Below are 16,228 nucleotides of genomic sequence, written 5' to 3'. Positions count from 1 at the left end.
GCACTTAGTGTAATTAAAGAGCGACACCAGATTGCGACACGTCTATGACTAGGTTTACATGGACAGCAGGAATCTAATTATTGACCTTACTCTGAGTAAGATAATAATGTGATTAAGGTGTTTACATGAGTCGCTTTTAGTATAGTTAAGTGTGATGACTGAATCCTCAGTTGTCTGATGCAGCCCTGAAACTACTTCTTCAATTCGCCTCAATTTATCTGTGCGAGGCCGGGTTACAAAGTTGACTGCCTTGAAAACCAAGTACCGAAATCGGCTCCAGGTGGAGGATGACATCAAGGCTTGCGCTATTCAACAGTGAACCGCAAATTGCGCTTCTTTGTAAAAAAAGAAGCAAGCGCAGATGTCCCACTGATTGATTTAACAGTGTCATGGATAACGAGATGCGTCCTTCCTCCCAATTTGCCTCATTCGTATGTGAATGTTTTTAGAATGTAAGATTATAGATTAGGTTATATATAGATAGATTTTATACAGAACAGATAATCATTATACCTGATCTCCTCCAATTTGTGTGTTTGTGTGTGTGTGTGTGTGGGGGGGGTCTTGTCACATGATAGGGGAGGCTTGGGGGGGGCATTAGTTAAAAAAGTTTGAGAACCTCTGAACTGTACTATATATACAACATAATAATAACAGATTGCAGTGAGTCACCGTTTTATAAGTAGATGAACTATACTGTATGGTACTATACTACATAATATAGAATATACTAGTACGGTATGCTGTTTATACCCTATAATAATATAATACTTTAATAATCTCTAGTGCACATCAATAACACATTCAGCACATATTTAAAGCAGAACATGAAGTCTGTGGGGTTCTAAAGTTCCTCTCTTCGTTGTTGCTGTAACAACTAGCAGTGTTAACAGTGACGTCATTAATGTTATGTTCATCACTGGGAAGGAAATCACCTTCATTCTGACAGCCTTCAGATTTTACATCTCATCTAAGCTTTCAACAGAGTGAACTTTTTACAGGAGACAAGAAACAACTCCTGAACTAGACTATACTATACAACATTATACTATACTATGCTTTGCTATAATACACATTAAAATTAATCTAGAACTGTTTTTGTGCAGATTAACTGTGCTATTCTAGACTAAAATAACTTTTTTTATGAGTAGATTATACTGTGCTATGCTGTACTGTAATACATATTATAATAACCAAAATCTTATAAATTCATTGTTCCTTTGACTGTTTGAAGAGATGTTATTGATATTACAGAGAGAGTAAATTGGGAAATTATATGAAGTTGTTTTATGAAATTATTTTCCAGCTAAATGGTAAATCAAAGATCACAGAACTATGTTTTTATACAGTTAGGAAACAATTACTGGGGAAAAATAAACCAAACAAATCAGTTATTTATAAATATAGTACTAAACAAATGAACAGGCAAGACCCATGAAAAAAAAGATCACACAATTGCTGTGTGGGACTTCTCCCATTTACTCAGTTCAATTTAAATTCAGTTCAAGGGTGGCTTTATTGGCATGACAGATATTAACATTTGTATTGCTGAAGCTTGGATACAGACTTTGGGAACAAATAATAAAATAACTGCAGCAATAAACAGATAGAAACAAATAATGTACATTCAACCATACAGCCAAACAGAAACACTACTGATGAAATTCATAGAATAAAATACAGAATACAGTGTATGTCTGTGTGTGTACTCAGTCTGTGTATACTATACTGCCTGTGTGTGTATACTGACTCTGACCGTTAGAAAACACAGAAAAGCATACACACTTACACCAGAACAACCAGACAACACTGCATATCCAGCACTTATAATTCTACTTACTACTTGCTTTTCTAAAATCTATACTTTATTTTTATTGTACTTTCTTTCTATTTTTATTTTGGATTAGAAGTGGCTGCTGTTGCATCATTTCCTTGTCTGAATGTTTGGGTTGTAATTTGAGAAGTGTCGGGTTACAGGACAGTCCCACAGCAGTCCCAAATCAGAACAAACCCACAGGAGAAGTTTGTTAGAACCTCTGCAGTTCAGTGTGTACTGATAAATCTCACTTCAGTGCTACACGTCAGGTACGTGTTCTGTACGCTTGGTTTAGACACTTTAGTAGCAGTAAAGGTAGATGAAGGAGGTAAGGAAGTCATGGTCGTTGGTCCTTGTGTTGGGTCTGGTGCAGCAGAACCAGCTGTGAATCCGGGTTTACAGTGCTGCTGTTCTCTACATCGTTCTGTAGCAGCTGTACTGAGAAACCATAGGAGACATTTTCCAAGCCAGAACTTAATGCTGTAAGTTCTAGACTAACTTGTTGCTACTTCCGTAGCTCGTTGCTAATATAAACTGCGTCATTTAGCTCCATAGAGTTATTATTGCACTATTCTGGCAAGAACAATGTACCTCGTTCATTAATCTGTAGTAAAGTTGTGTTTAAATGTTTGCGTAAAACAAACCGAGCTAAACATTTCCGCTGGACTTACAAAAGTTTCAGAAATCATGATTTTATTCGTACTTTTGTGAGAGGCGGAGCCACTGTCCACCCAGCCCTATCTACTGCGCATGCGCTGACTCCAAGTTCCACGAGATGGCGACTCTTTATACAAACAACCCAACAAAGGCTTCATGGGAGTGACTGGCACCATGATGTCGTGTTAGATATAAAGTCACTGGGCAGGAATCATGGAGGAGACTGCCCCATGCTCAGGAGTTTAAAAATGAAATCCGCTCCTGTTTTATGGCTGATGGGAGTATATGTGAGAGAGGAGAGATTTATTTATTTATTTATTTATTTACTTATTTATTTACTTATTCATGTACTTTTTAAGAATCCCTCTCCTGATGGTTCAGTGACTCAGCTTTCTGGATGAATTTTGAGTAAATGATAATTTTCTGTCTCACAAACACAGAATTTGAGATTCAACAAAACTTAAGAGATGCTGTATTGCAGCATATAACTGATATCAAACCCAGATTTCATAAATCTTAAACACAGCACACATGGTCTGTCATGTCCTTATGATTTGCATAATGTTTTGTGGTGATCTTTCTGCTCTGTCCCTGAGATTGGGGAAATATCATTTTTTTTCTCCTCTTTTTCCCCCCTTTCTCTTCAGCCTGATCACAATGATGTAAAAATCCTCTTGCTTTAGCATGGAAACATGGCTTCAGCGACTCTCCTGTTCTTTGTGTTGATGTTGTCATCTGTACGGGTTGGAAAGTCTGCTGAGAGTAAGTGAAATATTACTCCAGATTAGGGCTTCAACTAACGATTATTTTCATAATTGATTAGTTGGCAGATTATTATTTTTTTTTTCCGATTAATCGGATGGGGGGGGTGCGACTTTCAGTACCATTTGTATTGTTTATTTAAAATATAATCCACAGACTGAGTGTTACAAGTATAAACTTCAGACTAAAACTTAAAACTTTACACAACTGTTTGTCCAAAACAGAAAAGAACCCAATACACACAGACACACACCAGAATATATATTATTCATTTTGGACTGTAGTTTAAGTCAGTGCTTTTTGTGCATCTATAAAAATTAATGCATGCATATATATATATATATATATATATATATATATATATATATATATATATATATATATATATATATATATATATATATATATATATATATATGTATGTCCCCTCAAAATAACTCAACACACAGCCATTAATGTCTAAACTGCTGGCAACAAAAGTGAGTACTCCCCTAAGTGAAAATGTCCAAATTGGGCCCAAACTGTCAATATTTTGTGTGGCCACCATTATTTTCCAGCACTGCCTTAACCCTCTTGGGCATGGAGTTCACCAGAGCTTCACAGGTTGCCACTGGATTCCTCTTCCACTCCTCCATGATGACATCACGGAGCTGGTGGATGTTAGAGACCTTGTGCTCCTCCACTTTCCGTTTCAGGATGCCCCACAGATGCTCAATAGGGTTTAGTCCATCACCTTCACCCTCAGCTTCTTTAGCAATGCAGTGGTCGTCTTGGAGGTGTGTTTGAGCACTGACAGGCTGACCCCCCACCCCTTTCATCCCATATGAAGCCGTCACGCCAGTGTTTTTTAATGCGTCTTCCTGCTTTTGGAAAGATTATGCTGTATGTTACATATTATAAAATGAGCAATAGCAGTAATCCCAGGTAATATACAGTACTGTGTAAAAATCATACACACCCTAATGTTTAATCCTAATTTTGGTTTAGATGTTTATTTTTTTTTAAAATAAATTTTAGGGAAAATGTTCTTGTGTCAGTAAAGAAGTTAATATATTATTCAATGGACCACTTTTCTGACAAAAAAATTAAATGCTGGCTGTCAGGGATAAGCTGCAATAAAAAACAAAGCATAATCTCCAGAAGAACTACGGCAGATTCTGCATCATACTTTACAAAATAGCAGCTAATTTATTTATATACAAGAATTTTGCATCATCTAAATTGGCATGTTGGTAAAGATTGTGTTATATCCATTGAGGGAAAAAGTTTTGTGCGTTTTCTTGAGGTTAAAAACACTTCAGGAAGTGTTCACTCTTTTCTATTGTGTTGTGACAAAATGAAACCAAAACAGCATTAAAAACACAGAATATTACAAAATTACAGTGTCATATGTCATCTCAATATAAATACACCTGTTCCTAGAAGAACACAGAGTTTGTTATAGAACATAACTAAACACACATCAAGAACAAGGAGCGATCAAAACAAGTCCAGGACAAAGTTCTGGAAAAGTATCAGTCAGAATTAAGGTATAAAAAAAAATTCTAAACTTTTAACATCCTGTAGAGAAAAATTACATCCATTATTAAAAAATAGTAAGAATACGGCATAACTGCGGCTCTGCCTAGAGAGGACTGTCCACATAAACTCTCATAAGTGAGCGGGTACAAGGGGGATTAGTCATCCAAGAGGATAAAGAGAACTCTGTAGGAGCTGGAGAGATCCACAGCTCAGATGGAAGGTGGTGTTCACAGCGTGGACACTCCACACAGCTGGACTTTATGAAAGAGTGGTGAGATGAAAGCCATTAAAATTCTGTATAAATCCCATATATATATCCCATGTTGGAGTCTCAGAACACACGTGAAAAATAGTTATCTGGCTGATGAGACTTAATAAGAAGCAGTAACCAATCACTGTTCATCATCCTGAGAACACCATCCTCACTGAGAAGCATGGTGGTGGTTGCATCATGTGTAGAGTTACTCTTGGCCTCTTGGTTGCTTTTCTGATTAATGCACTCCTTTTGCCCTGTGTGATGGTACATTTCTGGTGTGTTTATCAGTTATATTCATATGTGTTTTTTCTTTTGTTCAACAGGTCTGATTAAACTGAAATGTCAGCCTGCAGTAGGAGTCATTGGTCAGACCACTCAAATCTCCTGCAGTATCGAGTCCCTCACTGATTCTAAGCCTATCAATATTGACACAGTGGTTTTAACTAGGAGTGGAGAGAATAAACCCTGTTTCACTTTTCAACCATATGTGAACAAAGTGACAGGAGACTCTCGATTTAAAGTTGAAAACAGGCCATCGTTACAGCTTCGTAACACCGCAATCTCAGATGAAGCTGAATATACGTATTTCATTCAGACCAACAGAGGCATTGATAAAGTTAAATTCACAATCAATGTCACAGGTAAGAGAAAAATGTCCTCTTGTTCACATTATCTCACTAATACAAAGTGCCTGTGATCTTTTAACAAGAATTTTAACATGTTCTTTTTTTAGGCAAATACAGCAACCCAGTCATAACCTCTGTGCCGGAAAAGATAGTGAATGGCGAACATGCTGATCTGTACTGTAATGCTAGTGGTTTATACCCAGTAAGAACCATACACTGGTTTGATCAAAGCAACACAAACTGGACAAAAAGCGCCACACTGCAAAGCACGCAGGGAAATGACGATCTCTTCACTCTGACCAGCAAACTGAGCTTCCAGAAGATCAACACGGCCTGGGCACCTTACACGTGCGTCGTCCTCAACAACAAATATAAAGAAGAAGGAAAGAGCACTTTTCTTCTGGAGAGAAAGGGTAATTATTTTCTATTCATGTGCCATTCATCATGAATAAAGTTAGATATTCCTGAAATATATCATTCTTGGTTTTAACTTTGCGTAATAAGTTAGCCAGACTAATTTACCTTCATATACTACTTAGCATATATTACATAATAAAAGTAGACCTAATATTAGCAAAGAACTAATATCTTGGCCAAATCAAATATAGTCACCAAAATAAGAAATACATTTTTACATAAACCAAATAAACAGAGCACAAAGCATGTGTTTTTAAAATCGTTACAGAATTATGTTTTTGTGTAGCGAAATTTTTTTTTTACCCCAGGCTTGAACATCTTGCCGCCATTTTGACAGTTTTACATAAAATAATGACCTAATGTCAGTAACAGTGTTATTTTCAGTCACAGCAGATGTGTTTTCTGTTTATCAGTCTATGCAAATGTTATATTAACAAATAAAATATATTAGCGAGTAATTCTATTCACATTGTCAAAAAAACCTTTTTTGTCCAAGCTTTGGTTGTAATATGTTATTGTTTCTATAGTAACAGCATAAGAACATAATCTAAGACTAATAGTTAACAGATTAAAAAACAAAACAAAAAACAAAACAACCTTTTGTTATATATATCACAAATAAAGTTATTATTGCTGATGGTGAAGTTTTCTGTAAGGAGATGTTTATTTAACATTTATGGAAGGGGTCTGAGAGAGACTGGTGAGGGAATGATTGTTTATAGCTGCTATACTGTAAGTGAGAACAGGAACTAAGGAGCTAACTTATTTCACTGATGTTCCACAACATTGAATGTAACTGTAAATGGAAACTAAAATCTAATAAATGTCAGTAAAAATTGCTGCAGTATAAGAGGAATAATAAAGATAATTTAATGTTGGATCAACTACCTGAGACTGTAACAGTAACATATTAGTTGTATTTGTGTACATTTTCTTTCTTCCCTCCCTCCCTCCCCCTCTTCCTCCAAGATATCCCATTGCATCCCCTAGCTGATGAAAGCACGGTGAAGATCAGCATTGCTGGTGTGGTACTTCTTGGGTCTCTCATCGTCGGGTCTCTCATCATCGGGCTTCTCATCGTCAGGCTCTTGATTGCTTACTTGTTGAAGCGAAGATGCGAACCGCGTAAGTAATAAAGTTCATTTAAAAATAGAAAATGAAACCAAACAAGCAATTGTACTAAACTACAAAGAAATACAAACAGCATAATATTTACACACAAGTAACAGTAGATATCTAAAGAGGATCAAATTCAACAGAAACATCTGTAAGGTTTATAGTGTCGCTACCCCACATCCTGAAGTGCTTTATTTTCATATAACAGAGCGGTCTGGAACGTTTTATTCTGCTTACACCACTGCAATTTACCAACAATTACAGTGTTTAACTAATTTATGATGTCACACATTCAGGTCAAAGATTTCCACCCCGAGAGATCTCTAATAATGTGATGTGTTTGTTTGTTTGATTGTTTTTACAGAGCTAAAAAGAGTAAGATCTCTCAACCTTCCAGGTATGTCCACTATTCAGATTTGGTGTGTTTATGGTGTAGCTGTGGAGCTGGGTTTATTCAGTAACTTTATAGATCTCAGTGCATGGACACTAATATTTCTAGGGGAAAGCCATGCTCTTTACTATACTCTCTTTGCTGCTGCTCTGAATAATTGAATACTCTGTTTGGGAGCTCGTGAGTAAAATACCACCATTTTACAAAACTGCTGTTTTCTTTTCTTTTAATACTGTGCTTTCTACTCATCAGCTTTCTCTTGTATGGATGAATCCAATACTGAAAACTTTTCTTGTACCCTGTTACATATTGCACATATTGACAGAGTGTCTGTATTTATTTATGTTTTCAGTAAACTTTTCCAAAGATCCTGATGTTGAAGATGAAAAAGGTATAATTCATGTTCCTAATGGTACACTAATATTTGAGAGAATCTAAAAATCTGATTCAAACCACACACGCACACACTCTCTCTCTCTCTCTCTCTCTCTCACACACACACACACACATTCAATTTAACCTCAGTTGGCTATAATTTTTATGACATTACATTCCACTGTATTTGTATAAGTATGGGGTATAAAATATAAATCATACCATGCATGGTTGGCCTGCTTACGATAAAGCTACTCTGTGTACAAACATGTTTACTATAATACTAACTTTTTGTGGGTTTGCTAAAATGCTAGTTTGTTTATTACTGAAGGAAATCTTTTATGGGCCCTTTTCTGTGTAATAGAATGATTTTTTTTTTCTGGTTTTCATATCAAGTGGAACAATTCCTTGTTCAAGTGAGAAATTGACGATATGCATAACACTAGGAGCTATCATTTCTGCAGCATCCCAGAAAAACCTAGCTGGAATGTTATCCAGACTTTGCTTTAGACACTTTTTTAGATAATTTTTTTTAGCATATTAGCAGTCTTAGTGACTGAAACTTTGTTAAAGGAAAATGAATCTGGCCTCACTCCAACAAACTCGATTCCATACATTCAACGGATGAATTTCAACGGATGAATAAAACTCTGTATATATTCTGCTGCGGTAATATTATGATGCCCTATTATTATTGTTGTATGATTGTACTGTAGAATATTATTCCAGTATAAAAGTGTTTGTGATATGCAATTTGTAAAGTTTTATCTTCTTGTTGTTTGTTTTTCAGCCCTGAATGAACCCGATTAAGATTGCAGTGTAACGTCTGATTATTAATTACCCTGTAAACATTTAATCATATGATGGTAAGTTTAGAAACACAGCCATCAGGACACTTTTATTTTCTAAAAAAACTTATTCTTTCTCTATTACTGGCTCAACAAACAAGTTAGTGTTCAGTATCATGTGACCCTGAGTGTGATTTTAAATGTGTAATTAAAGGGCCAGGCTGTGGAAACTGTGGAAAGTCCTTAAATGTAATGATAAGTCAGGATGTTAAGAGCTAGTACCGTGTCCCACAGCTCTAAAGTCTGAGGTTCCGTCCTGATCCTGAGCGCCCTTCAGGTGTGTCAGTAATGTAGTTCCCTTATCTCAGTGGTTCTAAACCGCAGAGAGATCAGAAGGGGGGCGCAAGTTGTTTTCAAGAAAAAAACACAGACAGGGCATCATTTGGGTACTCTGTGTATTGTATTGCTTTTCAAATAGAATGTGTATAAATGAAAAACCCTGTGTTCCCTCTCCTTTTGTAATTTCTTTTTGCTGGGGAGAGGCGGAGCTTAGCTGCCTTTTATCTAGCTGTCAATGCAGACCAGTGTTGCCAACTTAGCGACTTTTCAGACCCGTTTAGCGACTTCTTATTTTTGCACAAAAAAAAAAAAAAGCGCCTAGCGACAAAATCTAGTGACTTTTTGGACAAACCTTAGTGACTTTCCAAATGTCACCAGTACTGTCCTGCACGCACGAGGTCTTGCTTTCTTGCTGCACTCTCACCTCTCTCTGCGTCTGCTCTGTTCGGTGAGTGTCTGAGAGCCGGAGATTTAACAATGTCATAGATAATGAGATACGGCCTTCGTCCCAATTTACATTATTCATATGTGAATGTTTTTAGAACGCAAGACAAACGTAATGCAACATGTTTTACATGTAAAATAATTCACATTATTACAGCCTAGTTCTCTTGTTCAAAGTAGTTATAGTGTTCAGAAACATTTTATATCATTCATGTTCCATACCTGTCCGTTATATAGTTTTATAAAAGTTATTTTTTTAAAATCATAAAAGTTATGAAAAATATATTTTTAAAAAAAATACAAAAACACAAAAGCCAAAAAGATCTATCTATCTATCTATCTATCTATCTATCTATCAAAACAGATTATATATTAGGTTATATATAGATAGACTTTATATAGAACAGATAATCATTATACCTGGTCAAAAACCTTCTCTGAATGAAGAGCCATTCATTTCACCCTTCACTATAAAATATGTTACCTTTGGAGGTAGAAGCCTGCAGTCATGGTCACTTCAAAATGGACCTCAGACACTCTTCAAAACTCAGTTTGAATTAAATGTGTTTAATTATGTCTGCAAAATATGAACATGTTGGTGTGAGGGAAAATCTCTGAGTTTAATCATGAACTTTTGGTATATTCAAGAGAAACTTAGTTCTCAATAAAATCATTTAACTCCCAGAGTTACAACATCCATTTTTATGATTTCATATTTGGGAGGAAACCACTCTTTCACTAATAGACACTGGATTGAAAACTTACGGGTAAATATACACTTTCAAGTATTTTTTGAACACTAAACGTATTAAACATCTGTATGTGTGGATGTTACTCTGTCTGTTACTGTTTTACTCTTTTTTTTTTAATGTGTTTTTTTTTTACATATTATTTGTGCCTGTTTATGTATTGTTCCTCAATTGTAAAAAGAAAATATTAATAAATATTTACTGAACAGAATTGAGTTGGAGGTCTGTAAAATGTCAAAGTGGATCACACAACCACATATCACAGTAACCATAGTAACACTGTAGGGCTGCACGATTATGGCCAAAATGATAATCATGATTATTTTGATCAATATTGAGATCTCGATTATTCATCACGATTATTTTAGGGACAACATATTTTTATTGCACTTTCACATTTAAATAAACAGACCGCTGCTTTCACCTCCATGTTGTGCCACATTCCTGCTAATGTAAAAAAATCTTTGCATCAAATTAGACTGAACCTTAAAGTGCATCATCTCGTAGAAGCAAAATATAAATAAAATTGTACCCAAAATATAGGATAAGTAAAAATAAAAATGCCATCAACCAAATGAAAATATGTGATCAAATATAACAATATGCAACCAAACGAAAACAATTCAGGCGAATGCAGAAAAGGCAATAACACTGTTTACAGGAGAGACACAAGACAATTTCTTTTAGGAGCACTTGTGAACCTAATTGCAAAAATTTAGGAGTACAGTTGAAGTTTTTAAAAAATTTTTTTTATTATTATTTATTTTTAGAGATGGTAAAATTAATGTCCCACAATATAACACACAAGTGGGCATGAGAAAACTTGACCTGGACAATTATGACACAATTTAGGAACATAGTGTGAGCCATGACACATTACTTCATTTTAACTTCTGATAAACTAAATGTAATATTTTCAGTTAATTTTACAGACTGTACGAAAAAAACAAGTGTTATCCTGTTCCACCTTGTAAACAAATACAGTAAACCTCAATGTTCAGTGTTTGAAGGCTGCTCCTCTTAAATATATTTAAAGCTACACTATTAGACATTTTCCACTGTCATGGTTCTGGGCTGGAGTCAGTTCTTGAACCGTTCTGCATATATTGTGTATATATCTGACTAATCTCATATGCGATTGGGTGAGCTCATTTACCCATCAGATGCAAAGTGCTTTAGTTTAATGGTGTTCATTAGGGATGCACCAATCAGGATTTTTTCGACCGAAACCGATTCAGGAGGTCTATCATAAACAGTTAAATGTAAGCTCTCTGCTCATGGTCACTGTTAATTGAATTAAAATAATAGCAATGAGAAATACTGTTGGTTAATTGATAAATAAACAAGCATAAAATATTTATTTTTAAATATCTTAAACAATAAAGAGTCCTAATTAAAAGTAGATTAACACAAGCATGATCCATATTAGGAAAAAGGCTAATAGCTTTCTAAGGAAATAGCTTACTGAGCTTAATGTCAAATTGATATTAAATGCAACCCATAGTAATTAAACATTATTTCATTTTATTTATATTTTATGAAGTTATTATAATATCTATTTTTAATCTATATTTGTAGATGCATTTTGGACTTCCTGTAGTTTTTATTCTAATTGTATTATACAACTCCAAACAGGTCACTATGATGGACACACAGAAAAAAAAATCATACATTTATAATAAACTATACTATACAACATATAACAATAACAGATTGTAGTGAGTTGCTGTTTTATAAATAGATGAACTGTACTATACTGTACTATACTATACTCCTGCTGGAACAGGATCCTGCACCTCCACAATACAGCATGGTATTGCGGAACCTTTTCATGTGGATCCGGTTTTCTGACGATCTGTCCTACCCGCTCAGGATGTGCTACCTGTAGTTCAAGCTGTCATGCTGATCTAACGAAATGTGCTTCTTTCTCAGAATGAACTACCACCTTAATAAAGGATGTAGAAAGTGGGGTAGCACATCCTGTCAGCTTCAAATATCTGTGGTGGTGTTTAATCACAATCACAAAAGTATTATATTGGTAAAGACCCATTTGTAATATCAAATACTATTTATGTTAGCATTTTAATTTAAGAAAATAATTTAATTCAAGTTAGATTGATTTTACTTACATTTCACATTCAAATTCGTAATTGTAAAGGCAAGGTAGCTCAAAATTGTGGGCGGGTCTTCAGATATGCCATAATTAAGCGTGAAAAATAAATTTTTGCGCATGCGCAATACGTGTGGGTAGCACATTCTGAGAGGTAGGACAGATTGCCAGAACACCCGCACCTCTGCAGCTGGGTGTTTAAAGTTTCATGCAGCAATATTATCAAAACAAATAGTTTTAGTTTTTATTTCAACAAATGTAAAATAGAACAACAACAAAATACTGCAATAAAAATATTAATCTTATATAACCGGGGTTCAAATATTGCTAATAGCCAATCAATAGCTTCTTTCACATAATGTAATCATTTCAAGTTCAAAGGTCAACTGAATTCGTTGTGATGAAGTGAAGCCTACAGTTACACAACACGCGCTGTAGAGTGTGTCAGGGCGAAAAGAAAGCAGTTATCATTACGAGCATTTTTAAAGGACACAAACACTGACAGTGAGAAAACGGAGCAAAATACTCAACAGGCAAAAGTCCAAGAGAGCGAGCAGCAGCAGGTCACTGATGAAGCAATGATACGACTAGCAGTGATAACGCTAACCTGATTGTGGAAGGTTTTTAGTAGCGCTAACGAGGCTAAATGTTGTGAACCTGCTCATGGCTTTGAAAGTGAGATTGACTGGTGGAATTACATAAAAACATCCAATGTACAGTCATTTAGGCTTTTATGGAGTACAGTGACTCAAACAGACAAAAAGCCCCAGAAGCACTGAGGCAGTTGTTGGCTACAGTGAACATCACACCGATCTCCAGTGGAGCGCGAGCGGGGGTTCTCCAAAATTAATCTCATTTGTAGCTCACAGCGTGAATCCCTTCTCATCCACACCATCTCGTCTCTGATGTTTCTGAACATTGTGGGTCCACCGCTTACAAATTTCAATCTCTTTGAACTTTGATACTTCAGGGACACAGGAAAGAGGAGGAGGACACTGACATGACAGCTTTGTGGAATATTTTGTGTTGGGTAATTTTTTTCCTTAATTATGTTGTGCAGTTAATGTTTATTGTAAGGAGGCCTACTGTATGAAACGTAGCTTTGTTTACGAAGCATTTTCGGCAAGTGTGTTTTGTAGCTAACTGATGTGACAGCACATAAATTAATAGAATGTGCAATCCATATATGTTGTTATTAAATGTTCATTAAAAGGCTGGAAGTTTTCCCAGAAAGTTCCAGCGTGTGTAGTGTGAAATGTGAGTGTGTGTGCTGCCCTCTAGTCCACATCAATAACACATTCAACACATAGTTAAAGCAGAACATGAAGTCTGTGGGGTACTAAAGTTCCTCTCTTCGTTGTTGCTGTAACCACTAGCAGTGTTAACAGTGATGTCATTAATGTTATGCCCATCACTGGGAAGGAAATCATCTTCATTCTGACAGCCTTCAGATTTTACATCTCATCTAAGCTTTCAACTGGCCAAATGTTTTACAGGAGACAAGAAACTCCTGTCATGATGCACTACTCCTGTCATGATTCTACACTATACTATACTATACTAGACTACACTACACTACACTATACTACACCATACTATACAATAGTACAGTACTAGACTACACTATACTATACTACTACACAATACTATACTACACTATAATACACTACACTATACTACACTACATTACACTAAACATTAACTGAAGTGCTTGACCTGTATCTGCATGATTTTATGCATTATGTTGCTACCACACGATTGGCTGACTGGATAAATGCAGAAATGTGCAAGTGTTCCTAATAAAGTGGACAGTGGGTGTATAGTTCTGTAAAGCTGATTTATGACAATGTCCATTTTCTGAAAGCACTTTACTCTTAAAATTTAATGGAATACAATTTTCTGTGCTCAGAGCTGGCGAGGAGGTGGAAACACAGGTGCATATTGTAAATTATAAATGACATCAGTCACAGATTTCAGATCAGCTCTTAAACACAGCATATGTGGTCGGCCATTTCCTTTACATACATCCGTTATGACTTCTTGTTATTTTTCTGCTCGGTCCCTGAGCTCAGGGCTTTTATTGAGCTTTTATTGAGCTTTTATTGAGCTTTTATTACTTTTTCCCCTCTTCAGCCTAATCGCCATGGTGGTAAAACCACGTTTGTGCAGAAACAGAAATCTGGCTTCAGTGAGTCTCCCTTTCTTTGTGTTGGCATCTGTACATTTTGGAAAGTCTGCTGAAAGTAAGTGAAATATTACACCAGATGTTAAATTGTTGAATGTGACAGAGTTTTATATATAAAACAGATTTATAAAGCAGAGGAACTTTAAAATAAATGCAGGCTGTCAAGGTATCTGAGTATTTACCTGAGAATACTGATACATTGTTAAAGACAAAGGGTCGACATGCCAAATATTGATTTTGTTTAGTTTAGTACAAATGTAGAAAAAGCTTGCTTGTATTATTTTTAAATGCATCTTTGCTTTACAGCATTTCTTTACATGTGCCAAAGACTTTAGCATAATCTGAACTGACATGTTGGTAAAAATTGTTGTATACTGTTGGGCCTTTAACCCTCTCTGCTCCGGGGCGCCGTATCATGGCTGACCCACTCTGACCCCAACTTCCTAAAACAAGCTGGGATACGCGAAGAAAAGAATTTCATTGCTGTAATGTATATGTGACAAATAAAGGCTTTTTCTTCTCCAAAAAATTGTTATAATTGTGTTATATCCTGTGGGAAAAGAAGTTTTGTGCTTTTTCTTGAGTATGAAGACACTCCAGGAAGCTCTCGCTCTATTCTATCATGTCCTGACAAGATCAGTAGTTGCTTCTCTGATGAATGCTCTCCTTTTTCCCTGTGTGATGGTACATTTCTGGTGTGTTTCAGTTTTTTATCATATGTCTTTTGTTTTTTGTTCAACAGGTCTGTTTAAACTGAAATGCCAGCCTGCAGTAGGAGTCATCGGTCAGACCACTCACATCTCCTGAGTATCGAGCCCCTCACTGATTCTAAGCTTATCAGCATTAACACAGTGGTTTTAACTAGGAGTGGAGAGAATAAACCCTGTTTCACTTTTCAACCATATGTGAACAAAGTGACAGGAGACTCTCGATTTAAAGTTGAAAACAGGCCATCGTTACAGCGTCATAACACCGTGATCTCAGATGAAGGTGGATATTGGTATTTCGTCAGGACCAGCCTGGGTAATGAGCAAGTAAAATTCACCATCAATGTCACAGGTAAGAGAAAAATGTCCTCTTGTTCACATTATCTCACTATTGCAAAGTCCCAGTGATCTTTTAACAGTAATATTGAAATGGGAATTTTCATTTTTTAGCCAAATACTGCAACCCGATCATAACCTCAATGCAGAAAGAGATAGTGAATGGTGAACATGCTGATCTGTACTGTAGCACTAGCGGTGGATATCCAGCAGGAACCATCCACTGGTTTGATCAAAGCAACACAAACTGGACAAAAAGCTCCACACTTCAAAGCACGCAGGGAAATGACGGTCTCTTCACTCTGACCAGCAAACTGAGCTTCCAGACGTTCGACACACTCTGGGCACCTTTCAGGTGCATCGTCCTCAACAACAAATATGAAGAAGAAGGAAGGAGCATGTCAGATCTGGAGATAAAGGGTAATTATTGTCTATTCTATCTTTAACGGATTCTGGAAAATGTGCTATTTTAATTTTACTGGACCTCAGCACAGTTTCTTAAATAGTCTATCATCTATACTTTTGCGTCGGCTAACATGTGGTGTTGGCATCCAGGGGCCAGCTTTAAAGTCTAAAGTCTACTTTAAAGACATCTGGTCATCTGGACTCTACAAGAACTAAAGCTGACAAATT

The 16,228-nt window shown here is 36.0% G+C and overlaps 1 protein-coding gene across 2 annotated transcripts; it reads left to right on the top strand.

Annotated features, from left to right (window-relative positions):
- Nucleotides 1-1,994: 1,994 nt before the first annotated feature.
- On the top strand, nucleotides 1,995-9,227 carry LOC128615713 (uncharacterized). Of its 2 annotated transcripts, none has more exons than XM_053638012.1 (8): nucleotides 1,995-2,085; nucleotides 3,121-3,235; nucleotides 5,336-5,653; nucleotides 5,746-6,051; nucleotides 7,025-7,180; nucleotides 7,536-7,568; nucleotides 7,915-7,953; nucleotides 8,728-9,227. In XM_053638012.1, exons 2-8 carry the CDS (start codon nucleotides 3,166-3,168, stop codon nucleotides 8,745-8,747), a joined length of 942 nt encoding a protein of 313 aa, XP_053493987.1. In that variant the 5' UTR covers nucleotides 1,995-2,085; nucleotides 3,121-3,165; the 3' UTR covers nucleotides 8,748-9,227. The 2 variants fall into 2 exon arrangements, with proteins under 2 accessions (XP_053493987.1, XP_053493986.1); XM_053638011.1 differs by lacking the exon at nucleotides 1,995-2,085 and adding an exon at nucleotides 2,110-2,298.
- Nucleotides 9,228-16,228: the final 7,001 nt, after the last annotated feature.

Source organism: Ictalurus furcatus, chromosome 12 (genome assembly GCF_023375685.1).
Source record: "Ictalurus furcatus strain D&B chromosome 12, Billie_1.0, whole genome shotgun sequence".
In the NCBI taxonomy this organism is placed as follows: domain Eukaryota; kingdom Metazoa; phylum Chordata; class Actinopteri; order Siluriformes; family Ictaluridae; genus Ictalurus; species Ictalurus furcatus.
Note: the sequence above shows the minus strand (reverse complement) of the source record. Positions and strands in the feature narration are given on the sequence as shown.

What these genes read in the sequence shown, in the direction of transcription:
- LOC128615713 (XM_053638012.1), top strand. Translation starts at nt 3,166, where the DNA reads ATGGCTTCAGCGACTCTCCTGTTCTTTGTGTTGATGTTGTCATCTGTA. An exon ending in ATTCACAATCAATGTCACAG is followed by an intron (nt 5,654 to 5,745) that starts GTAAGAGAAAAA and finishes TTCTTTTTTTAG; the next exon opens with GCAAATACAGCAACCCAGTC. An exon ending in TGATGTTGAAGATGAAAAAG is followed by an intron (nt 7,954 to 8,727) that starts GTATAATTCATG and finishes TTTGTTTTTCAG; the next exon opens with CCCTGAATGAACCCGATTAA.